At 36.8% G+C, this 26,953-nt stretch overlaps 1 protein-coding gene across 10 annotated transcripts in view; it reads left to right on the top strand.

Annotated features, from left to right (window-relative positions):
- The window catches only part of WNK1 (WNK lysine deficient protein kinase 1), a 163,232-nt gene that overhangs the window by 126,520 nt on the left and 9,759 nt on the right, over positions 1 to 26,953 (top strand). For 2 of the 10 annotated variants that reach the window (XM_030321391.1, XM_030321399.1), the window contains 18 exons: positions 43 to 126; positions 6,870 to 7,019; positions 8,292 to 8,750; positions 9,519 to 9,800; positions 10,521 to 10,609; positions 10,703 to 10,865; positions 11,291 to 11,407; positions 11,725 to 11,898; positions 12,135 to 12,192; positions 12,319 to 12,441; positions 13,239 to 14,686; positions 15,816 to 15,899; positions 18,160 to 18,243; positions 18,895 to 18,955; positions 21,785 to 21,858; positions 23,169 to 23,824; positions 24,730 to 24,932; positions 26,633 to 26,827. In XM_030321391.1, the coding sequence (XP_030177251.1) occupies positions 43 to 126; positions 6,870 to 7,019; positions 8,292 to 8,750; positions 9,519 to 9,800; positions 10,521 to 10,609; positions 10,703 to 10,865; positions 11,291 to 11,407; positions 11,725 to 11,898; positions 12,135 to 12,192; positions 12,319 to 12,441; positions 13,239 to 14,686; positions 15,816 to 15,899; positions 18,160 to 18,243; positions 18,895 to 18,955; positions 21,785 to 21,858; positions 23,169 to 23,824; positions 24,730 to 24,932; positions 26,633 to 26,827 (4,504 nt within the window). The remainder of the gene's footprint in view (positions 1 to 42; positions 127 to 6,869; positions 7,020 to 8,291; positions 8,751 to 9,518; positions 9,801 to 10,520; positions 10,610 to 10,702; positions 10,866 to 11,290; positions 11,408 to 11,724; positions 11,899 to 12,134; positions 12,193 to 12,318; positions 12,442 to 13,238; positions 14,687 to 15,815; positions 15,900 to 18,159; positions 18,244 to 18,894; positions 18,956 to 21,784; positions 21,859 to 23,168; positions 23,825 to 24,729; positions 24,933 to 26,632; positions 26,828 to 26,953) is intronic. The other 8 variants (XM_030321400.1, XM_030321396.1, XM_030321392.1 and 5 more) reach the window with 7 other exon arrangements.

The following is a 26,953-nucleotide window of genomic DNA, read 5'->3' as shown; positions in this document are numbered from 1 at the left end:
GTAGGGCTCCGCTAATTTGTTGTATTCACTTTTTTCCTTCAGGCACAGGGGCAAAGCCAGGGTCAACCATCCTCAAGTAGCCTAACAGGGGTTCCATCTTCCCTGCCCATACAACATTCTCAGCAGGTGAGAACAACTAACTCATTGCTACATTTTATATATTAATAGTAACCAAAACACTGCTTAACATCTTTTCATGAATTAGATTCCTTACGTAAATAAATGGTTTGCCATGTTCTTGAAAGAAAAATCAAGAGGCATAACATTTGTGTCCAGTAACATTTTAGAAAATCTTCCCTTTTGTTTAATGTATTTTTAAATTATCTACTAAATTTAGACATATGTTGAAATTCAAAAGAATCGTTAACTGATATTTATCTGCCTTCTTAAATACATGATTCTACACATAATCTAACAACACAAAGAATGTCAGTTTTCTTTTTATATTTGTGACTTATCCTTTTATGAGCATTTTGCTATTGCTTTCATTTTATTTGACTAATAATGCTATACTCCTTTTTAATTAATTTCTAATCTGTGAGATGGGGTATCAGATTTTATGCTGAGAGAACTGAACAGCTACGTTAGGAACTTTTTAAACATTTTTAAACTTTGATTTGGGGAGTTTATTCCTAAAGGTCCATAGAACTCAAAAGATTATAGTACAGTGCTAATGTATTCAACAGCAAAACTAGTAATTCTAAAATTAAACGTGTAGTTCATTACTGATATTAGTTAATAGCAATTATTTGCATGGGAATAAGGCTTTTTTGACACTGTTGAATATTTTAGCTGTTTCAAATAAAATTGATAGCCACCACATTTGTCGTAAAAACTTCCTCATGAACTATTTCATTGACAGTTCCCTGCGAAGTGTGTTTTCCCAGCTACCAAGTCATAAATTGGTTTCTGTTTCTATTAATATTTTATTGTATTGTATTGTATTGTATTTTTTTTTAATTTTTTTTTTCAACGTTTATTTATTTTTGGGACAGAGAGAGACAGAGCATGAACGGGGGAGGGGCAGAGAGAGAGGGAGACACAGAATCGGAAACAGGCTCCAGGCTCTGAGCCATCAGCCCAGAGCCTGACGCGGGGCTCGAACTCACGGACCGCGAGATCGTGACCTGGCTGAAGTCGGACGCCCAACCGACTGCGCCACCCAGGCGCCCCTGTATTGTATTTTTAATGTTTATTTAGTTTTGAGAGAGAGAACAAGAGACAGAGCATGAATAGGGGAAGGACAGAGAGAGGGAAGGAGACACAGAATCTGAAGCAAACTCCAGGCTCCAAGCTGTCAGCACAGAGCCTGACTCGGGGCTCGAACTCATGAACTATGAGATCATGACCTGAGCCGAAGTCAGATGCCTAAACAACAAAGCCACCCAGGCACCCCTCTATTAATTTTTTTAAACAAAGCTTTTAATTTTTATTACAGATGGTCTCCTTCCAGGCTAGCATATAATCATATAGTCATTTGATACTAGTTTAAATTAGTTGTTCCTTGTACAGGATTAGTTTGGTTATATGTACATTTACTTGGTGACCAACAAACAGCCCTTTCTACAGAATTTAAAGGCTGGTAATCATATGCTTTGTCTTGTTCCTGCTTTTTCTTTCAGACAAGTAGATGAATCTGTATATAATTAGTTAAATTTGAGTAGTCACAATTTGCCAACCTTAACAAATTGTATTTTAGTTCTATTAACAACCTTTAATGAAAATACAAATTAAAAATTACATGAAGCTGTTTTGAGGGCAGAAGCGCTATCAGGTTCCACTCCTACTTTGTTTATCTTTGGACACAGGCCAACACCAATAAACCTGAGTAAATTTAAGTGCTTGCTCTGTTCTTCCTTCTCCAAAGGAATTTGTTATGTATATTATATGTGGGCATATAATATGTATACTTACTAGCAAATGAAGATAATGAAACAAACCATTCAGTTTATTAGTAAGAAAAATATGTGGGGGTAAAGGGAGGACAATTCCATAAATGGTCAGGTTAAAAGAATTTAGGTAGTTGACTCTTCTGGGAAAAAATGTAGCTAAATATGGCTGTAATACAATCAAAATTTATGTGTCAGTGGTGCTTTTTGTAGATACTTTTATTTTGTGAATTATGTTACATAGAGGATGATATTTAAATAGAATCATAAAATTGGGCCCTCAAATTATATAAGTATATGCAGTCTAGAATACTTAATTTTTTCAGGGTCGCATAGCCAGTAAGTGGATAGAACTAAAAATTATAAGCCAGAATTCAACATTTCTAGAATAGATTTTTTTTCTACATTAAAGTTCTGCAGGGACTTATGATTCTGGAGAGGTACTCAAGAATCTGCATTTATTTGTTTCAGCTACTGGGATTTCATTTTTTTTTTTTTTTTAAGGTTATAAGCTCTGTCTCTGTACTATATGGGTGGAGTTTATTTTTAGATGTGAGTTTCATTTTTTTATACTGTCGGTTTCCAACCCTGCCTTCGGAAACCATATCTCTAATTTTATTAGAGTGAGAAGGGAAATGTCCTTTAGCTGAAATTTACTTTATTCCATGGGTTTCTGGACTGTAACCAATAAGGGATTGCTTTTTTCATGTTTTGATCAAGAGTCCCTTCTAGTGGTATGTGTATCTTAATGAGGTTCCAAAAATAGCTTCCTCCTACTAGAAAACTTAGTAGCTCTTTGCCATGTATGCCATAAACCACCTTACTTAATAATTTGTTACAGGGGCACCTGGGTGTCTCAGTCATTTAAGCATCTGACTCTTAATTTTGGCTCAGGTCATGATCCCATAGTCATGGGATCGAGCTCTGTGTCGGGTTCTGCACTGAGTATGGAGCCTGCTTAAGATTCTTGCTCTCTCCCACTGCCCCTCTCCCCCACTCACGCTCACTCTCTTATAGCTCAATAAATAAATAAATAAACAAATAAACAAATAAATAAGTAAGTAAAATAATAATAATAATAATAGAGCCAATAATAATTTTATATTTTATGATTAATTTTTATACTACTACTAATATTATTTCTTCTTATTATTATTTCTTCCATTGAATCTTCAGGTATTTCTTAACTTTGTGTTCAACTGAGGCTCATGAACATTTTTTCCATCAAGCACCCTTCCTTATTCAATAGATAGTACATAGTCTGTATAGGCTATTTGAACTGGTTTCATGAGGCAGGTTTATACAAAACATGTTTCCAAGTTGCTGTGCTAAACAATACCTATTTGGCTGAAGTGTTGTTTATTAGCCAGTGAGATTGTGCACAAAAAGATGACCATCTATTCCTGGCCTACCCAGGGGTGCCACTTCTCCCTAAATACTCTAAGGTATAATTGGCATATGTGCCTGTCACTCTTATTTTAAGCAGAGTGATGGTACATGTCTATAAAACTGTTATTTCTCAACAGTTCTCTCTCTCTCTCTCTCTCTCTCTCTCTTTTACACACACACACACACACACACACACACACACACACACACCAGTAATTAAACAGATTTTTTTTCCTGAGTTCATGCTCCCAAGGACCATGTGCTAGATAGGCACTGAGGGTCAAGATGGATCAGGTATGACTACTTTCAAAGAGCCTAAGTAATCTAGTAAACATATATGTCAACTCCTACAAAACAAATAAGCATAATAGTTAAGATTATATACAATGTGCAAAGCATTTTACCTGTATTTTTATTTAATCCTTGTATGAACGCTGTAAGTATACTGTCATTATTTTCATTGTGCAGATGGGAGAGCTAAGGTAAGATCTGGAGAAGATGAGTAATTTATCCAAGCTTACACAGCTTATAAGAGGTCGAAACAGAATTTATTTATTTATTTATTTTTTAATGTTTATCGAAACAGAATTTAAATCCAAGTAGTCTGACTCCACAACTCACCACTTAACTGCATCCCAATTATGCCACCAAAGGAGAGAAATTGTATCTCTTTCAAGCAGGGAGGGGAATATCAAGAAGGCTTTATGAAAGAGATAGCATTTGAACTGAACTCTGATTGTGAGTTAAACTCATGTAAGAATAAAGAGTGTTCTAGGCCAAAGTGGGGGGGGGGGGTCAGTATAAGCAAGGTAGAAAACAACAAAGATAGAAAACTGTGAGAACAGAAACCTTTAGTTCAGTCTAGCTAGAACACAAGTAAGTAAAGGTATAGGTTCATAAAAAAGTTGATTGAATCCACATCTTGATGTAAGCTTGGTTCTGCATTGATAGAAGTGAGAGAGAATTAAGCATATGCTCATCTGTAAAGTGGTATATTTTTTTCCTCAAACTTTTCCCTTTCTCTTAGTAAAGAAGGAAATCAACATATTGAAATTTTTATCATATTTGCACATTACGGGCTTTCACTCTCCTTTATTTTGAACAATAAGCAAAAAACTGTTAATGGAATAAAATAAAACTGGTGAAAACATGTGCTTGTAAGGACCTTAAAGTAAGTATATGTAGTTGGAGATGTTTATAGACAACATCTGACAGAACTGGTTTTAAAATAAAAGCTAAGAAATTAAATATAGATTTGGTCCTTATTCTTAAGGGAGCAACTTCACTATTCCAGGTTCTATTGTCATTGTGAACAACTTATTCAAAGGTCACTGTAAGGAGGTAATACAAAGATTACATGAATATGAACCTGTAAGTTATGACAAAAGCAAAAAAATCCAGCTGTCCTAATGCTATTTATGATGCTTGTCACTGAAAATTTTACACAACTTACAGGGAAAGTATTATACTATGCTCCAGAAAACTAGAGCCTTTGTAGTATAGCTCCAGTGAAGATAAAGAGACTGGTTTATTATGTGGGAAGAGTTTGAATGAGGGAGGCGGAGCAATATTAATATATTATATTATATATAAGTTAATATATAATATATATTATATATATATAATATATAAGTTAATATATGTAAGTAAATATATGTTAATATATTTATGTAAGTGTGCCATCTTATTTAGAGATGTAAATTAATGACTCAGATAATGGTAGACGTTTCAGTGTGAATTCCTTACAGTTAAAATATATTCAAGTTGACCAAAAAGATTCTCTAGTTTTTTATTCTCCTTTCTCGGTGAAAATATGGAAAATTATTTTATAATCAGAGTTGCCTTATATTTGGATATATATATCTTATTAGTTTTTGAAAATAAATGTTATATAATCAGTAGCCAGTTGTTCCTGATTTAAGTTAAAATAAGAATACATTATCAGAAACAAGAAAAAAACACTACTATTGTCATCATTGTGTGTCAGCATTTTGGGGGGTGATTTTAATTGATACAGTGAGAGCAAAGTAAGAAATAAGTATCAGGAGAACAAAAATATTTACAGATTATCACCTAACAAAATCTAGGATGTTCATTAAGGTGGTCAGGATCATAATATATATAAAACAAATAAAAATAAGTAAGTCTTGGGAATGCAGTGTGTAGCATAGTGACTACGATTGCTATGGTATTGTACATTTGAAAGTTACTAAAAGAGTAGATCTTAAAATTTAAAAGTTCTCATTACAAGAAAAAAACTGTAACTGTGTGGTGATAGATGTTAAGTAGGTTTCTTCTGGTGATTATTTCACAATATACACCTATATTAAATCATTATATGTCAGTTAAATCTCAAGTTTTTATGTATACATATACTTATAAACAAATAGTATATCTTTTTACCAGCAGTATCTAGTTAGTTGTATAGACCAGGACATATGTAAAGCTACTGGTTGTAGCATTATTTTAAGTATCAAAAAAATCAACCAAAATGTTCATCATTAGGATATTGATGCCATTGATAAGTTAAATGAAAATAGCATGTTAGAGAACTGTATTTATAGAATGAACATGCTTTTGTTTCAATATGTAATTGTGTGTAAATGACCAGTTATATGTAGAAAAAAATCCATAAAGGTGATGACCAAACCATTGATAGTGGTTGCCTCTAGAGAAACGGGGTTAGGATATTTCATTTAACTTAACAATCTGATACGTTGGTTAAAAATTTTTATTACAAGAAGCTGTTGTTTTGTGTTAACCAAAACAATTTTAAATTACTTAGAGACATTAGAGAGTCTTGAAAGTCATTTGTGAAGTTCAGATTTTTGTTAGGCCAGAGGGGGCCATTAACTTACTACAAAATTTAGTATTGGGAGTACAATTATGTACCATACATTAAGTTTAGATGTATTAAACCAGAATGCCTAACATGTGGTTGATTCCTAAATGTCACTTATTCCTTTGCCCTGCTTTGAATTGAGTGATTGTGTCCTTGTTTTCAAAGAAGGAAGTATCTTTTTGGCAGTAAAATGAGCAGTCTCTAAGGTATTACAACTAGTAAATGGTAAAGCTAAAATTCCACATTCAGTGTTTTTCTATTTTGTGGCTGTAATCAGAGCTATTCTTCAAGCAAATTAATTACATGGTTGCAAAAATACAATAAGAGAAAGAGCTTAAAGGGAAGAGATTGGATTTGCTTAATATAGGACCAAAGTAAGAACAGATATGAAAAAAATGGGAAAAACCAGAAGGAGATATTAGAGGAGAGAGGACCTATTTGGATATGTTATCTAAAGATCTTTATGAATGACCTACTGTTGGGGTAAGGGGGATGATAGGTGAAGAACCAGTAGTGACTCAAATTCTGAAACATTGGTTAATTGCTCTTCGTGGTACCATCACAAATAAAGAACACCAGAGGAAAAAGAAATAAATGTGTGAAGGGGAATTGATGAATTTGGGTTTGTGTATGTCTTGATTACTAATATTGTCATTTATAGATACAGAAGGCTTTAAGCAAACGTACTTCCTTAGAATCATGCTATTAATGACTTGAAACAAAACTGAATAATTGTACTTTATTTTCAGCAGCAGGGAGTACAGCAGACTGCCCCTCCTCAACAGACAGTGCAGTATTCACTTCCACAGACATCAACCTCCAGTGAGGCCACTACTGCACAGCCAGTCAGTCAGTCTCAGACTCCACAGGTCTTGCCTCAAGTTTCATCTGGAAAACAGGTAGCTCTTCATTTCTAAATAGATGCTAAATGGAATCTCCATGTAACTTGTATTTTCTCATGGATAGGCTTCTCTCTTCTCTAATGTTGAAATACCAAAGTTGGTTATTTTCACCACAAAAATGAATTGACAATTGTTCCTTTTGTGCACATGAATTGGTTAATGTAAATAGGTACATACTGACAGCATTCACAATCCAAAAATGCTTAACTTTTAGGTTTATCAGTCTGAAGTCAGTTGGACAAGTATTAGAACTGGTGGGTTAAGTAACAGTGCTTTGGTAACTGAACCTATGACATTTTCTAGAATTGAGTTAGCTATATCTAATTATTCTAGGTTTACAACTATGCTGTATTTTTCATACAGATTTATGCATTTTTTTCCTCTTTCATTGCCTACTGACAGTAAGTCATAAAAACCCCTTATATGGAATCATGTTTTGTTGTTCTGAGTCGTCCTTTGAATCACTTGAAAAGTGCCCTTTTGAAGGTATATTCTACTGGATGACCTATTTTCAACTTTAACGTTGGGGCTTGTTGTCCTTGTATTTTGGCACAATGTATTGTTTCTGTCGTATTTCATCGCATCTGAGATACTGTCAGTTGTCAAATGCACCATTATGTTATGTAACCAAGTACTGACACACCATTAATTGTAAGATACATCTTAGTTTCACAAAGGTTAAAATGACCAGGTGGTAGAGAGGGATGATTCCATCCTAGAGTCAGTGAAATATGGTACTCATACCTACTTTCATTGGCCAGTGTTAGACTTAAGAATTGTAGAAGCAAAAAATAAAAATAAAAAAAATAAAGAATTGTAGAAGCAATACAGATTGAAATCTAATTCCAGTAAGAAGGAATTTCATTTGAATTTCAGTAACTACTATAATAGCAGTCATAGATGTAGTGACAACAAATATACCAATGGATTAGGGTATGTGAAATATGTCTAAATAGAGCTGTAAAAAAACAAACTCTGCTTTCGGAAGTGTCTTCTTTTATTGTCGAACAATGAAACATTAGTAAAATTTCCTACAACAAAAGATTTGAAACAGCCGGTCTGTCAGCCTCTCTGTCTCCTGTTATCCTTTCCCTATTCTTGTGTGGCACATTAACTTAAACTAATGTATGCAGGTTTGGGTTTTTGGTTTTGTTTTCCTTCTTTTTGGCTAACACATAAATCTTGCTTTTGGCAGCCTTGCTTTTTTCTTTTCTTTTCTTTTCTTTTTTTTTTTAAGTCTGTCTGTTTTGTTTTTCTTTACCTTCCCAGCTTCCAGTTTCCCAGCCAGTACCAGCTATCCAAGGCGAACCTCAGATCCCAGTTGCGACACAACCCTCAGTTGTTCCAGTCCACTCTGGTGCTCATTTCCTCCCTCTGGGACAGCCACTCTCTACTTCCTTACACCCCCAGTATCCTGTCTCTCAAATTCCCATATCATCTCCTCATGTGTCTGTGGCTCAGACAGGTTTCTCATCCCTTCCCGTTACAATGGCAGCTGGCGTTAATCAGCCTCTGCTCACCTTGGCCTCATCTGCTACGGCAGCTGCGATCCCAGGGGGACCAACTGCGGTTCCTAGTCAGCTTCCAACCCTTCTGCAGCCTGTGACTCAGCTGCCAAGTCAGGTTCACCCACAGCTCCTGCAACCAGCAGTTCAGTCCATGGGAATACCAGCTAACCTTGGACAAGCTGCTGAGGTTCCACTTCCCTCTGGAGATGTTCTATACCAGGTATTGTTTTGGCTAGCAAAAAGGAGGGCACCAGAGGGTTTGGTTCTAATAGTAAACCATCAAGGACTTGAAAACCTAATAGTTGAGTGTCAAAATAACTAGCAGTAACAAAAGTGTAGCTGATCTCAACTAGAGAAGCTAATACAGTAAAATTCAGAGAAAAGATAGGATAGTAATGTTGAATGATTCATTTCCATTTTTCTCAAGACACTTCCTTGGAGGAAGATGGTTCTCTCAATATTTGATGTAAGCTGACTAAATGCTAGATATGGCTAATAAGAGAGTAAGTACATCAGGCTACTTTTTTTTTTATAGGTAAGGTAAATAGAGTTGCCAACATGGTACCAATAAAAAGCTTCAGATTAGCCTGTCTTGATATGACTAGAATGATTACCTTGAAGAGTTTTTGCATTCTCCCACTTTAGATTGGCTAGAAAACTGATATTTTTCTAGAAGGAATTAGTTTGTTCCTCCTATTTAAATCTGAAAGAGGAGAAAAACCAGTAATTTAAAGTGTAGTTGTAGAGTCCCGTCCCCTAAATTGAAACCAGTATACCATTTCATTTCAAGAATCATCTTTAAATCTTCTTTAAATTATTAGAAAGAGATGGGACTACTACTATTCTTCTTTACTATGTGCTTTCGTTTTTTGTTGGGTTTTTTTGTTGGTTTGTTTGGTTGGTTGGTTGGTTTTTTGTGCATGTCTTGCTGTTTTGCTAATTTGATGTCCCAACCTGCACTAACTCACCTTCCTCATTTCTGTCACAGGGCTTCCCACCTCGACTGCCACCACAATACCCAGGAGATTCAAATATTGCTCCCACTTCCAGCGTGGCTTCTATTTGCATCCCTTCTACAGTCCTATCCCCTCCCATGCCGACAGAAGCACTGGCTACACCGGGTTACTTTCCTACAGTGGTGCAGCCTTTTGTGGAATCAAACCTTTTGGTTCCTGTGGGCAGTATAGGAGGACAGGTTCAAGTGTCTCAGCCAGCAGTGAGTTTAGCACAACAAGCCCCCACTACATCCTCCCAGCAAGCAGCTCTGGAGGTAAATGGAATTACTGCATGTTTATATATAAAACACACACACACACACACACACACACACACACACACACACACAATGGGATAAAAATGACAAAGAAGAAACATAAGGTTCCCCTGTTTAGAACTCATGTGGAGACTATTTTCAAACTAACTTCTAAATGACTTTTTCTTCCAGCAGAATGAAATGCCATTGTGGGGGCCTTGTTGCCACTGGCTGTTCTGTTGGGAAGTGAGTGTGCCTTGGAGAAGATTAACCCTATTAGCACTTCACTTCTCTAGCTAGTACTTTAGTCATTATTCTTAATCCTTTCACAAATTCTTGCCATGGCAGTCATAAAAGTATCTTATCCTGCTGTGCTCCCAGTAATCATTTTTGCCCTATTAGGAGAAAGATAGGAATCATCTTTGCACTTTGCTCTGCCTGTCCTGTTGCACACTTCTAGGAAGATGCTGGCTGCATGCAAGTTGTACTTTCTCACTCCCTAGCAGCTATGTCGGCTGATGTCACACCATGCAGTCTATACCGAGACTTAGCTTTAGAAACTTCCTTTGGAATTTTAAGACCACTGTCTTTAGATGCTGAATATTGAGAATTACTAGTAAATTTAGTGCTTCTAGGACTTGGGGGGGATAAGAAAAAAAAAGTGTAGCTTATTGGAGATGATGAATAATAAATAAAATGTATTACTGCCAAGACTTCCATTATCCTTTCTATTTACAGAGTACTCAGGGAGTCTCTCAAGTTGCTCCTCCAGAGCCACTTCCAGTGGCACAGGCACAACCTACCACTTTGGTCTCTTCTATAGACAGGTATGTAAAAGTAAAATTCTCCTTCCTTAACTGGTAAGTGGTGTAAAACTTCAGAACATCAAACCTTTAAACACTGAACTTTATTTTTCGAAGTGCACATTCAGATGTTGCTTCAGGAATGAGTGATGGCAATGAGAATGTCCCATCATCCAGTGGAAGGCATGAAGGGAGAACTACAAAACGGCATTATCGAAAATCTGTAAGAAGTCGCTCTCGTCATGAAAAGTCCTCACGTCCAAAATTGAGAATTTTGAATGTAAGTATTGCTACTGTGTGAGTTTCATATAGTTACTTAATGTCATTTAAATATTTCTAAGGCTCAGGTATAGTTATGAAAGTTTAGAATTTTCTAATCACCCAAATAATACTGTTAAATTCCATATTTTTATGGTAAGGCACTATCCACCTTTTAGAAAAAGTTTTAATTTGTAGAACAGAGACTTTACACTCCTTCCAGACCCTTCAGTGGAAGATGAGGAAATAGCTCAAAGGCCAATATTTTCTTAACGTTTTCTTGCTACCAGTTTAAGAGGTAAATACCAACAAGTCTTCAGGGAATGGTGGTAGCATCAGGCTTAAGTTCAAGTGATAATCTGCATTACTTTCTCAAATTTAGTAATGGAATAATATGTAATATGGCTTCTGAGATATGAAGTACTTTTTCTTTTTTTTTCTTTTTAGGTTTCAAATAAAGGGGACCGGGTAGTAGAATGTCAGTTAGAGACTCATAATCGGAAAATGGTTACATTCAAATTCGATTTAGATGGTGACAATCCTGAGGAGATAGCAACAATTATGGTATGTCTGCATTTGGAGTTCCAAATTTTGCTTTAGTACTTTTTTAATAACCACTGCCCTAAGCAAATGTGCAATATTTTGTTATCTGTTTTGACAGTTCTGTATTTATTTCAACGTGAATATAATTAGCACACCAAACCTGTGATTTAGAGATATTTTTGTCTAGGACCTAAGTGTTGAAGAATTAACTTACATATCAATGAATAATAGTACAGGTGGTGTGCAGATAGGGCAGAAGTTACAAAAGTGGCAATTGGAATGACTTAAAACATGAATAACACTCTACTAATCAGACTGACATCACATTTCTTTTACAGGTGAACAATGACTTTATCTTAGCAATAGAGAGAGAGTCCTTTGTGGATCAAGTACGAGAAATTATTGAAAAAGCTGATGAAATGCTCAGCGAGGACGTCAGTGTGGAACCAGAGGGTGACCAGGGATTGGAGAGTCTACAGGGAAAGGATGACTATGGCTTTGCAGGTTCTCAAGTAAGTTCAGCATTCCCATAGTGAAGCTTTGTTTATTTAAAATATTGCTATAGTGTTAAATTTGCCATGCAACATGTTCAATGATACCACATTACATCAATGGCTAAAATTATCAAATATTTATGTCCTCTTTGCCTGGGGCCAATTGCTTTGCCCAATCTTTAAGATTGTGTTTAGGGGTGGTGGGGGGAAAGATTGTGTATGAGAATGAATTTGGTCACTTTTGTTTGTTGTAGAAATTGGAAGGAGAATTCAAACAACCAATTCCTGCATCTTCTATGCCACAGCAAATAGGTGAATTTCTTTCCTTTCCATGTTTGCTTATAGCTTTGACCTAAGAAATTTTATACTAATGAAATCTTAAAGCTTCATGTTGGTGACAATATATAGATAATGCAGTTAAATGGTTTCTTTTTACAGGCATTCCTACCAGTTCTTTAACTCAAGTTGTTCATTCTGCTGGAAGACGGTTTATAGTGAGTCCTGTGCCAGAAAGCCGATTACGAGAATCAAAACTTTTCACTGGTGAAATATCAGATACGGGTAAGGAATTGCTTCTACCACAAACCTCTATCAATCCCATATCATCTCTGCTATATTGGAAGCTTGGTCATCAAGCAGTAATTCAAATGATGACATAGACAATAAAGAAGAGTAGAAAATTGAGATTATAATCAACAGGCAAACATGGAGGAGCAAAATAGAGGATGAATAGAGAGGATTAAAGAACAAGAGCCAGAAAGGACAGCCACCCTAGATACAGCTTGTGTAATAAATAATACGTAGATACAGTAATATGTTTTGTTTCTCCATTTAGGACTATTGTATATGCTTTGAGGTTGCTCTTTTTTTATCTTTTTTCTCTTTTTTGAAAATTTTTTAAAATTTTCTTTTACCCTCGAAATAGATATTCATACAAGCTAACTTATTTTCATCAAACTGCTCTTTTACTCTGCTGTTTTAGAAAAAGCCTGTCATTTCCTCGGGAGAAGTTTTAAACCTTCTTGGTATGTGGCAGTGTTGGTAACCCAAAAACAGATTGTTAGGACAATTTTGAATCTACCCTTTTAAAATGGACTGATTATTGGGGCGCCTGGGTGGCGCAGTCGGTTAAGCGTCCGACTTCAGCCAGGTCACGATCTCGCGGTCCATGAGTTCGAGCCCCGCGTCAGGCTCTGGGCTGATGGCTCAGAGCCTGGAGCCTGTTTCTGATTCTGTGTCTCCCTGTCTCTCTGCCCCTCCCCCGTTCATGCTCTGTCTCTCTCTGTCCCAAAAATAAATAAACGTTGAAAAAAAAAATTAAAATGGACTAATTATGAATTTTGTATTCTCCTTTGCAGTTGCTGCCTCAACATCCCATGGCGCTGGAATGAACTTGTCTCATTCTGCTTCATCCCTTAGCCTACAACAGGCGTTTTCTGAACTCAGACATGCCCAAATGACAGAAGGGCCCAATACAGCACCTCCCAACTTCAGTCATACAGGACCAACATTTCCAGTAGTACCTCCTTCCATGAGTAGCATTGCTGCAGTCCCAACCACAGCAGCAGCCACACCTTCAATATCAGCCCCTGCAACTAGCAGCCCTCTTAATGACATGTCCACATCAGTAATTCAGTCTGAGATTCCAGTGCCCACTGAAAAAGGGATTGGTGGAGTTGCCACCTGCACAGGTGTGATACCGTCAAGTGGTCTCCCTGTACCTCCTATATCTGAATCACCAGTATTTTCCACTGTGGTTTCAAGCGTTACAATACCTACAGTTGTCTCAATATCAACAACATCCCAGCCAGTTCAGGCTTCTACATCTGGGAGTGTTGTTTCTAGCATAGGCACTTTGCCATCTATACCAGTTTCAACGTTAGCCTCTGCTGCGGGCAGTGCTGCTGTCTCAGGTGCTAAGCCTCCACCTGTAGTATCTCAACAAGCGACAGGCAGTACTTCTGGGGTAGCCACGTTAACATCCATTGCTGCCACCACTCCATTCCCGAGCATAGCTTCCCAGCTGCCTCTTCAGCTGAGCAGCAGCACCTCTGCTCCTACTCTAGCTGAAACAGTGGTGGTTAGTGCACACTCACTAGATAAAACATCTCATAGCAGTACAACTGGATTGGCTTTGTCCCTGTCTGCATCATCATCTTCCTCCCCTGGAGCAGGATTATCTAGTTCTGTTTCTCAGCCTGGTGGGGTGCATCCTTTGGTCACCCCATCAGCTATAGCTTCTACTCCTGTCCTTCCTCAAGCAGCAGGACCTACTTCTACACCGTTATTACCCCAAGTACCTAGTATCCCACCTTTGGTACAACCTGTTGCCAGTGTGCCTGCTGTGCAGCAGACACTAATTCATAGTCAGCCTCAACCAGCTTTACTTCCCAACCAGCCCCACACTCACTGTCCTGAAATAGATGCTGACTCACAGCCCAAGGCTCCTGGAATTGATGACATAAAGACTCTAGAGGAAAAGCTGCGGTCTCTCTTTAGTGAACACAGCTCATCTGGAGCCCAACATGCATCTGTCTCACTGGAGACATCACTGGTAGTAGAGACCACTGTCGCACCAGGCATCCCAACCACTGCTGTTGCACCAAGCAAGCTCATGACTTCTACTACAAGTACATGCTTACCACCAACAAGTTTGCCATTAGGGACAACTGGTTTGTCAGTTATACCAGTGGTCACACCTGGACAAGTTTCCACCCCAGTCAGCTATGTGTCCGCCCCAGTCAGCACTACATCAGGAGTGAAAGCTGGAACTGCTCCATCAAAGCCACCTTTAACTAAAGCTCCAGTAAGATTCTTGTTTTGAAATAATTTGATAAATATGATTATTCTTTCCCCCAACCCCGTAAGTGCCTTTTTTCAACTCGGCCTTGCAAATTAGAAATGTAGTTATAAAGATGGCCTGGCCTATAGTAGACATTAAGTGTTTATTAAATAAATTGAAAATTATTTTAGGATATATATACATTGAACACAAGAGACCTCCTTTTTTTGGAATATGGCAAGATTTGGGGGTTAATTATATTACATGATTTTCTAAGGCTATATAATAATCAGGTAAAATACAGACGTTCCTTCCTCATTGGCACCAGCTAAAGAAATCTGTATCCCAAAAGGAAGCTAAATGCTTCTGCTAGCAATTATACATAGTAATAGCAATTTACAATGATCTTTGTTTCAGTGAGAATGAAGCAGATTTTCTGCTTTGCTTCAGTTCCACAGGTGTACAATTTGGGGTGTACAAAAACTGGAAGTTGGTGATGAATTTCATATACAGGGAAAAAGAATCTAATCCTAGGAATAAGTTAACTAAAACGTGTTTTCTAATTCCGCTATGGTGGATTTCCTCTCATTCTCTCTTCAGTCTCTCTGATCTTCTCCAAATAACAAGGCTGTGTTTTTTCTACTATATTCTGTGCTTCACTTATCTTTCTGCATTGCCATTGATTGTAAAATTCTTTTTATAGTCGGCCAGTAATAGAGGCTCTGTACAAATTGCTTTATAGTGTTAGATTTCTGATGACTTTTGTTATCAGACCTGCCCCTTGGTTATTTCTGAATTGTTTTCTCGGAAAAGTCTTTGTTTTAGGAAAAGCCTGATGATACTGTACTAAAACAGTGGCTCAAGAATAACTGTGCCTCTCATGTCCATACAGCCTTTGATTCTGTTTTCCCTAGGGAATAACCTTCCACTAAATTTTACTATTCATTTTATTGGTATATAGTAGTAACCCCATAATAGTATCATGGTTATAATGTCCTTTATTTAAGATAGATACCAGAATATAAGCCAGATGACAATCATGCCTTAACTATAGATATATTTTATTCTTATATTTCTGCAATTTGAATTAGTTGATTTACTGGCCAGTATGTAGTCTTTCTCATGGACTTGAATTTCCCTTCATTGTCTGTAGGTGCTGCCAGTGGGTACTGAACTTCCAGCTGGTACTCCACCCAGCGAGCAGCTGCCACCTTTTCCAGGACCTTCACTAACTCAGGTGCCCCAAGACTTGGCAGATTTCTTTTTGTGCTCCTACTTTTTCCTTCACAAAGCTTATTTAAATTCTCCATTGCATGATCTTGGCTTCTGGCTCCTCTTTAGTTTTGACTTAGTAACAACTTTCTCTTAAAACAGTGTATATAGCTAATGATCCAGGCCTTATTTAAAGTAAGAAGCTTCGTGGTTCTTTTTTTTTTTTTTTTTAATTTTTTTTTTTCTTCAACGTTTTTATTTATTTTTGGGACAGAGAGAGACAGAGCATGAACGGGCGAGGGGCAGAGAGAGAGGGAGACACAGAATCGGAAACAGGCTCCAGGCTCTGAGCCATCAGCCCAGAGCCTGACGCGGGGCTCGAACTCACGGAACGCGAGATCGTGACCTGGCTGAAGTCGGACGCTTAACCGACTGCGCCACCCAGGCGCCCCGCTTCGTGGTTCTTTTGTTCAAGTCATCTAGAACACATTTGATATTAATATTTTTTCATATTTTATGAAGAAAGAAAATAGCAGGGTTTACATGTTACCAGACAAATATAACTCCTGTCATTCACAGTTTTCTAGAATAGTGAAATTGCATCTGATGAATGAGATTAGGCTCTAGACCATTGTGGAAGTAAAAAATTACAAGTAATCAGAATTAACTTTGAAAGTTCCTTAGGAAAAGATAACTGATAATGCCCCTTTTCTGTGAGTTCAGTCAACCAGTTTTTTCTCTAATGTTTGACATTTCTTTCAGTGACCAACAAATAAAGTAATTGGCTTAAATATAGATGGATATAAGGGTCATGTTTCATGAAAAATATGTCTTTTATCTTTCAATACAAAACCTACACAGTTTAGTTAGCATGAGATTACTCATACAGGAACTGAGAGCAGTGACATGAATGTGAGATTCCTGTTTCACACTCAGATCTGCTCATTGGGTCTACCCAATGGTGATCAGAATTGCCTGCAATATTTAAATTATCATTTCCCTTTTCTACCCTACCCCACCACCCCACACATTTATTTAGTTGAAGTCCCGTAAGGAAGGTAGTTATTATGAAGCCATTATAACCATGAAAAAGCTTCTGCCGTGAGCAAAGTAGTAAACATTGAAACTAAAACAGGAATTTATTTTAGAATTATATAGAAGAAAAACATAAATTGCTAACACAAGAAGTCTGAATTTATCACTTCTACAGCTGTATAGTAGAATATAAAGAACTTGCCATGATAGAGTAATAACTCCAAAGAGAACTCCATCAGTCACCACATTTTGGAAAAAATACATTGTGAAAGTCTGTAAGTTAGGGGTTTTACACCTGTTTTCTCATTAAAAACATGTATTCAGACACGTATTCAGGCTCAAATGTGCTGAGAAACAGCAAATAAGATGTGAGGAGGTGAGGTTTAGTGGATAATGCCTATATAGAGAGGGAGAAGGATAAATGAAGGCTGTAGAAGAATAAGTGATAGAAGCCAAAATAGATGTGGGATTATGGCCTGTATCAAAAGTAAAAAGTTACTGGCCTTGTGATGAATGGTGGTAAGACCTGGTTAACAGGTTGGAATGCCCAGACCTCCAGTTCCTTTTTGCTGCCATTTATAGGGTATAAGAAGTATAGATTAAGACCTAAAGAAAAGAATAATATCCTTGATAGTGATCAAATACATTAATGCCATCTTTTATTCATAAGGACAAGTTCTCAGAAAGATGTACCAAACTGAAAAAGAAAAAAGAAAAAAATTAATCTACCAAAATATCTTGATACATTTTTCAGAATATATATATTTTAAGTTTATTTACTAGCAGGGTGAGAGGCAGAGAGAGAAAGGAAGAGAGAGAATCCCAAGCAGGTTCTGTGCTATCAGTGCAGAGCATAATGTGGGGCTCAGTCTCATGACCCATCAGATCATGACCTTAGCTGTAATCAAGAGTCAGATACTTAACCAACTGAGTCCCCCAGGCACCCCCAGAATATATTTTTAAAGAGAAGACAGGTAGAAACTTTTGTATCACTTTAAGGAACATCAAACATAGACTTCAAAACTGTAAAAACATAAATATGACTGAATTTCTCTAAGGCTTGGGAAATTGACATATCATTCAAGCAATATAAGTTAATATTTAATATATTGAGTTTTATATTCAGTGACTAGACAGATGTTACATTGTGTCAATCTAAAGCATCAAGGAGTATTCCTTATTTAGATGAGCTATATGTAGTGCTTCTGAATATGCCAAAGACCTCTACTTATTGTAGTTGTTTCGTTCAGTCCCAGCAACCTCTGGAAGATCTTGATGCTCAATTGAGAAGAACACTTAGTCCAGAGACTGTTGTGGGGACACCTACAGTTGGGGTAAGCTTTGAAAATTTTGCCAAAATCTTTCCATAATCCTAATATATCACATTCCTAAAACATACTCTAATCTATTAATACCTTTAACACCTACAGAGTTAAAAGCATTAATTCAGAGTCTTTGCTTATTCCAGCAAACAGAAATAAAGCAGATTAAGATTAACACTGACCCAGTGGTATAACTGTGGAAAATATTTTATTGATTTGAAAGGTACTTTTCTTGTCTTGCCTCTGGTTAGAATTATACCATAGATGAATTCTATGGGTTTTGTATTTATGCTTTGGAGGAAGCTGTGCTTTAAAAGTTAACTTCTTCCTTTTAAGCTTGTGATACAATAATGTTCTGATTAAAACTATTCTTTCTATTATTATCCAAGGTATACTCTTAAGTATCCCATGAGAAAAACAAACAACAATATAGAAGCAACTCAGAATTTTTTCTTAAAATTTTTCTGTTTTTGTTTTTTTTTTACATCAGACTTACTTTTAGGCTTAAAAAAAAAAAGAAAACTCTGTTGGACACAAGTGTTTCTTCACATATACTATATTTCTTTTGCCCTTTATAAAAACCAGAGGAAAGGCAGCATGGCAATAGTTTAAGAGTGACTGAAGCTAAAGATTTTGTGGTATCTGTGTGTATGTGTTTTGCAGCCTGTGTCCATGGTGGCTCCAGCAGCAGTTACAGAAGCAGGAACACTGCCTCAGAAGGATGGTGAGAAGCGTCCTTCTTCCTCTTATGTTATACCATTTCCAGTCCTCTTTATAATTGATTCTAGAGTTTACTATCTCAAAGACATTCTTAAGAATGTAGGTGTATTTGAAACAGTTTTAAAGAACAATTTTACATATTTCATAACTTAGGAACTTTAATACTAATATTTGGAACATGTAATATTAGCATGCAAAAGGTAATGATAGTTTCTTGGAATAAGACCCTTTGTTATTAGCTAGGATAGACCCTTGCTAAGAGAGAGAAGGAAATTCAGGCCTATTTATAAAAGTTAATTTACCTTAATCTCTTGGCTTTTATGACACTAGATAGATAGAGGTAGAGATAAGCTTGACTAGCATGGATGGTAGAAATACAAATATATATTGTAATCAGTTTAAACATTATTTTTTTTTCCATTTCTGGAGTCTTTAGAATTGGCGTGTTTGTACACAGTCTCTTGGCAAAGCATATTTCCAGATTTTGTAACAACTTAAAATTGCCATGAGAACTTTTATGAGCATGCTCTTGGTCATGAGTTCATATCAGCTACTTCTTTTCTGAATTTTGTTGTAAATCTCTTCACTGCATCACCAGTCCCCCCACAAAGTAGGAAATTTAAAGCTTCTATTTGCTGTCACCTTTTCTCTTAGAACCATTTACATTCAAAAGGGAAAATAATTAAACATGAGCTGTATTTATTCAGTGTGCTTTTGTGTAACACTTAATATTGTTCCTTTTGTAGTTTATCCATTCTCCTCACTACCACCTACGTATGTTTCCCTGTATAACTATTAATAAGATTACCTGAATACTCAAATCTTTTCTTTCTTCCTTAAATTCTGAATTTCACTTAAAACCTCTCTAAATTATCTTCAAGGCAATTATATTCTGAATTCACTCTCATTTTGACTTGAAAATCAATGGAAGGGCACCTGGGTGGCTTAGTTGATTAGTGTCTGATTTCGGCTCAGGTCATGATCTCACAGTTCATGAGTTCAAGCTCCGCATCGGGCTCTCTGCTTTCATTGAAAAGCCCATTTTGGATCCTCTTGTCTCTCTCTGTCTCTGTCCTTCCCCCGCTCATGTGCATGCCCTCCCCACCCACCAAAAAATAAATAAACATTAAAAAAAAAATCATTGGAACAGACTAGAGAAGTTTAGAAATGGACAAACTATAAAGAAGAAATATGAAAAAGGTGGGCTTTTAAATCAGTGAGAAAATGCTAGGATATTTCAATAAATGCTTTGTGACAACTGGACAACCATCTGGAAGAAAGCTTAGATGCCAGCCTTGACCAACATAAATTCCAAACGGGTCAAAGATGAAAAATGATAATGTAAAATAGTGCTGTAACAAAACATACAAGAAATCTTTTTCTTTTCTTTTTTTTTTTTTTTTTAACTGTCTGAAGTAGGATCAACAAACTTTCTGTAAAAGGCCAGAAAGTTGTATATTTCAGGCTTTGCTGGCCATATAGTCTCTGTCACGATTACTCGAATCTCCTATTGTAACCCAAAAACAGCATAGGCCATACGTGAATGAATGAGTTTGGCTCTGTAGTCTAATAAAATTTATTTACAGAAACAAGCTGTGGGCTGAATTTGGTCCATGATCATAGTTTGCTGATCCCTGATACAGAAGCAATAATAGATTCCAAACTTTCTGCATGGAAAAAAAAGCCATGATGTCCAAAGATAAATGAAAAACTGGGCAGTGGTGGGTATTCATATCACAGAAAAGACTAGTAAGTGATAGCATTTCTGAACCTCTCATTGGTAAACTTAGAAGTTTAATAGCCACCAGTGACTTAACACAACCTCTTTAGAGATCGATTTAGTAATGTCTCTCCAAGTTTTAAATGGGTATGATTCAGCACATCCATTCTTAGGTATTCCACAGATTCATAAGAAAATACTTGGTAGAACACTTATAATAGCAAGAAGTTCTGAAAAACTTAAATGTCCATCCACAGAAGCCTGTTTAAAATATGGTACTTTGTATACATATAGCATACATGCAGACAGACATAAAACACTGCAGCCATTAAAAAGAATGAGAAATCAATATGGAATGCTAAGATACATTGTAAAAATATCAAAATCAGTGTTGTATAAAATTGAGCTTACTAGTTGTATAAAATAAAGAAAATGCTTGTATATGTCTATATTATCTCTAGGAAAAAAACCTCAAGTGGTTGTCCTTAGAAAGGATGACCTAGGTGGCTTGAAAGTTGTTCAAAACTATTTATCAGTGATTCTGACACCTTGTACTTCCTGTTCTAAGATTTTTGCCTAAGTGTTGTATAAACCAAGTTGTCATAGATGATTTTCATTTTAAAAATGCGTCTTTGATATCCTAAGTAAAATCTCATAATTCTCTTCATTTATTTTTATCTTTGAGTTAAAGAATGAGTAATTGAATTCTTACTACCCATTAACCTTAGTTTTTATAGTATCTCTTATGTTGTAGTTAAGCCTTGAAGCTGCTTTGCTTATATGTAACTTTTATTCCTCCAAACAATAACATATCATCTGTACATGTGTACAAGGAAAAGTAGAGGACTAATGATAAATTTTCAGACTTTGACAGTATTTCACAAACAGTATCTTTCAGACTAAAGGTATCTAGTAAGGAGAGTAAATAATAACTATTTTCCTTTTTGGACAAAGCCCAAGGAGAAAAGAAGGTAAAGAAATTTTCCTTGCCTCAGACCATTTTTCTCACCTCATAGGTACTTTTATTTTGCTGTATTTCTGACCAAAAGGAAAAGAAGCTAACTAAAACGAGATGCTAACTTAAGTTTTTTCTCCTCCATGTACTTGTTTCAGTTTCTCAAATCACAGAAGGTCCTGTCCTAGGAACTAGTTCAGGAACTGGTGTTTTTAAGATGGGACGATTCCAGGTAAGACCATTACTTTCCCTTGCCTTGATTTCCTCTTTGGGGTGAATAGGTATATAATAAAATTATTACTTACCTTTGGGACACAATTGCCAATTTGATGATATATATCTTTTTTATAGTTCTTTATCATTTTACCCTCTTAAAAATAATACATGTTTAAAAAAAAAAAAAAACCTTCTGGGGCACCTGGCTGGCTCAGCCAGAAGAGCATGTGACTCTTGATCTCGGGGTCATGAATGTGAGCCCCACATTGGATGTAGAGATTGCTAGAAATAAACAAATATGTAAACTTTAAAAAATAATAATACATGCCAATTAAAGGAATGCAGAATACTTAGTACAGTAGAGAAACAGTATACTGTCTACCCCATCTTCCTACCTACCTCCTCCACCCAGGATTACTTTTTAGGGTGTGTTTCCCCTCATTCCTTTTTCTATGTACATGTGTGTACAATTGACCCTGCTTTTCTGAATGAGATTTTATAGCTTTTTTTCCCAATCTAGTAGTTGGTTCACCTAACCCATTCTCCTATTATTAGTCATTAGGTTGTTTCAGATTTTTCTATCGTAATAAGTAATGTAACAGGAAACATTTTCTATGTTTAGGACAATTTTTTAGGATTAATTTCTGAAATGAAAATACTGAGTCAACATCAAGTGATACATCGTTTTCTTTTCCCAGGTGGTCCAACTAGTGATTTATTTTTTTATTTTTTACTACTTTCACAACTGCTTTCCAGTTATTCTCATGGTAGCACTGGGAGTTGGGGATAGCAGTTGATATTTTTCTCATTTGTAAACTGAGGTTCTGAGAGTTTGTACTGGGCTGAGTTTATAATACATGGACAAATTAGAACAAGGATCTGGATCCTCCTTTTGGTCCCATTTAGTTATGTTGATTCTGGCTGGCATTTAACATTCATTGTCTTTAATCTTTGTAGTTTTCATATTCACAGGCAACCTTCAAGATTCCATTCCCTGTTATTTATATTTCCACAAAGACATAAATCTAAGTCTTGTATATAACATGAGATCTGGAGGTAAATTATTAACTTAGTAAGCTTAGCCAGCCACTGAGAATCTGTATCTAATCTGTACATCTCAGTACAGATCTTGTTCTCTATAATAGTATTCCATTTATTTTCACAGTGAAGGTGGAGGGGCTTATGTAAAGAGATACTGACTGGGAAATAAAGTGATTCAATTTTTTTATTGAATTTTTTTATTATTTTAATTCAATTTTTTATCATTTTAAAAATTGAATATTGGGGATTTTGTTTTTTAATCTCACTTTTGTCTCTTTCCATCAGGTTTCAGTTGCAATGGATGATGTCCAAAAAGAGGGTAAAAATAAGTCAGAAGATGCAAAGTCTGTTCATTTTGAGTCTAGCACTTCAGAGTCCTCAGTACTATCAAGTAGTAGTCCAGAAAGTACCCTGGTGAAGACAGAGCCTAATGGGATCCGTAGCATCTCATCAGATATGCCAGATAGTGCCCACAAAACTCCTGCCTTGGGAGCAAAGTCAGAAACTGGACAGCCTACAAAGGTAGGACGCTTCCAGGTGACAACTACAACGAACAAAGTAGGTCGTTTCTCTGTATCAAGAACTGAAGACAAGATTGCTGAGGCAAAGAAAGAGGGACCAATGGCATCTCCTCCTTTTATGGATTTGGAACAAGCTGTTCTCCCTGCTGTGATACCAAAGAAAGAAAAGCCTGAACTGTCAGAGCCTTCACATCTGAATGGGCCATCTTCTGACCTGGAGGCCGCCTTCCTAAGCAGGGATGTGGATGATGGTTCAGGTAGTCCACACTCCCCCCATCAGCTGAGCTCAAAGAGCCTCCCTATCCAGAATCTAAGTCAGAGCCTTAGTAATTCATTCAACTCCTCTTACATGAGTAGTGACAATGAGTCAGATATTGAAGATGAAGATTTAAAATTAGAGCTGCGAAGACTACGAGAAAAGTAAGTGTATTTTCTTCTGTAAAAGAATAATGGCAGAATCATAGTAAGATCTAGCTCCTGGTGCCTAGTATTCTTTTCACTGCAATATGCTTATATCTCATTTCTTTCAAACAGAGGGTGCTATGCAAAAGCTAGTTTCCTCAATGTAGTTCTCATTAGGTCTTGTATTTATAAGGACCCGTAGCATTTCTACTTCTAGAACTTCTTCAGTACCTTTGTATTATTACTATATTATTGTTTTTCTTAATAACACTTTTTATCATTATTAACCTAATTTAATAGTCTACCAAATGAATCTAGTAATGGATGTAGATTATGTGGCAAGTTTTATAGATCATATTTGACACACTGGTCCAGAGTAGCAAATTCAGTACTCCTGTGTATGCCTCAAAAATCAGGAAATCTTGGGGCGCCTGGGTGGCGCAGTCGGTTAAGCGTCCGACTTCAGCCAGGTCACGATCTCGCGGTCTGTGAGTTCGAGCCCCGCGTCGGGCTCTGGGCTGATGGCTCAGAGCCTGGAGCCTGTTTCCGATTCTGTGTCTCCCTCTCTCTCTGCCCCTCGCCCGTTCATGCTCTGTCTCTCTCTGTCCCAAAAATAAATAAACGTTGAAAAAAAAAAAAATTATAAAAAAAAAAAAATCAGGAAATCTTTTCTCCTAACATATCATCAACTACTTGTTGGTTAGGAGCTTATTGGAATTTGGCTTGGATAATGGAGGCCAAACAATATGAAGTAACAAACTAGAATCTCAAGGTAATAGAAGAAATTACGTTAAGTACACTGAGGGGGGAAAGATTCATGAGTAAGTAAATACTTGAATAGAGTTTAAAGAATATGTTGTTAAATCTCATTTGAACAAAAGTGATTATAATGTTTTTGATTCATGTTTGGTTATCTTTCACAGACATCTTAAAGAGATTCAAGACCTGCAGAGTCGCCAGAAGCATGAAATTGAATCTTTATATACCAAACTGGGCAAGGTTCCCCCTGCTGTCATTATTCCCCCAGCTGCCCCTCTTGCAGGGAGAAGAAGGCGACCCACTAAAAGCAAAGGCAGCAAATCTAGTCGCAGCAGTTCCTTGGGGAATAAAAGCCCCCAGCTTTCAGGTAAAAAGCCATGGGCCAGGTCAGCCTTGGCTGTCCCATCTTTTGTTTCTGTCTCCTGACTCTATATGTGACCTATTGAGCCATTTGTTGTTTTTGTTAAATTTCAGAGGAGTTTGACTTTCCTAATATTCTTGCTTCCTTGACTTTTCCACTCCTTATATTTATAGTACCTCTATTTGTTGAGTCTATGGAAGGGTGAGTACTATGGCTTATTCCATTGTAACCCATATTACTAACTACCTCCATTACCCAAGCCACTTACAGTTGTTCTTAAGGATAAAACACTTAGCATTGCCTGGTTACTCATATAATTCACATTACACCAAACTCATAGGCAATTGGAAGAAAATACTTTTAGTAAAAGTTCAGGTAAAAGAAAAAAACTTTTAGTAAAAGTTCAGGTAGGTTTTTCCTTTCAGTGAATGAATTATCCATAATTGCAGCTGGGATGAATGTAAATTTCATTTAGATGTTTGGATATGTCTTAGGTGGTAATTTTCCTGATTAAAGTTTTTATTTCATTTATGTATATTGAAATAAAGAACTTGCTCGTGGCTGTAATAAAAAATAATTCATAATCTCTTGTAATGAACTACAGTTTGTCTATTTTAATGGTGATAGAATTCTTACCCTTTGGTGAAATTATGAGAATGTTAACAGATAATTGGTTGTAAAGTGAAAGACTGAAATAAATTTATACCTCATAGTTGTTCTCCAGGTCTAATATAAATGTGTTGGAAAGCAGTTGCAAACTTCTTAGCAGCTTTCCATTCTCTGGAAGCTTTCAGAAACCCAAACCATTTCTCTAGTACATCAGAACCCATTCATTGGTAGAAATGTGATTATAAAGGATATCAGCTAATTTAGATCCTAATCCCAATTTTGACATACTTTTTGAGTGGCCTGCTAGTCTGCCAATTAGTAGGGAACAGAGAAATTGGTCAATTTCAAGACAGTTGACTAGGGAATAAAAGCCACCTGCCACAAATAATTTTAAATATATATTACTCTGTAGTCATCTGCATTATTTTTGACACCACTTTTGTACTTGACCTGACACATACTTAGAAGGAAAACTAAGCAGAGACTGCCCACCAAACCTATTTGTATCCTGCACCAATTCAGTGTTACAGGTTTTTATTTTTTTTTTTAATTTTTTTTTCAACATTTATTTATTTTTGGGACAGAGAGAGACAGAGCGTGAATGGGGGAGGGGCAGAGAGAGAGGGAGACACAGAATCGGAAACAGGCTCCAGGCTCTGAGCCATCAGCCCAGAGCCTGACGCGGGGCTCGAACTCACGGACCGCGAGATCGTGACCTGAAGTCGGACGCTTAACCGACTGCGCCACCCAGGCGCCCCAGTGTTACAGGTTTTTAAAAGCAATGATGGAATTGTAAAATGGAATTCTCCCATATCCACTGCGTGTTCTACTCAGCTGAGACTTGGGAACCATCTAGGTTATCTAAACTAAAAGTCTTTCGGAATAGTTACTCCAGCCCTATTGCCTATTGATTCTCATGTCATTTCTCACTTCCCCTCCCATTAGTGAGGCCTTTTGTTCTTTCATCACTTACAGCTTTTGACCTATTATTAGTCACTTAGTGGGACACATTGAAGAATAAGAATATAAGAATAGTGCCTGTTAAGTTTATTGGGAAAGCTGGACATGTTTCCTCATGCCACTTTATCTTTTGGCAGGTAACCTGTCTGGTCAGAGTGCCACTTCAGTTTTGCACCCCCAGCAGACCCTCCACCCTCCTGGCAACATCCCAGAGACTGGGCAGAATCAGTTGTTACAGCCCCTTAAGCCATCTCCCTCCAGTGACAACCTCTATTCAGCCTTCACCAGTGATGGTGCCATTTCAGTACCAAGCCTTTCTGCTCCAGGTCAAGGTAAGCAATCAAAGCAATCAACATGTTCTAAAAACATGAAAATGGAGATACTGCCATATCCGCAACAAAAGCCTGATGAGCATCCTATTAAGGTCAGTTGGAAGACCGCTGACCAGAACACAGCCT

The sequence above is a fragment of the Lynx canadensis genome, chromosome B4 (genome assembly GCF_007474595.2).
Source record: "Lynx canadensis isolate LIC74 chromosome B4, mLynCan4.pri.v2, whole genome shotgun sequence".
In the NCBI taxonomy this organism is placed as follows: domain Eukaryota; kingdom Metazoa; phylum Chordata; class Mammalia; order Carnivora; family Felidae; genus Lynx; species Lynx canadensis.
The sequence above is the reverse complement of the archived record's forward strand: the minus strand, read 5'-3'. Positions and strand labels throughout refer to the sequence as shown.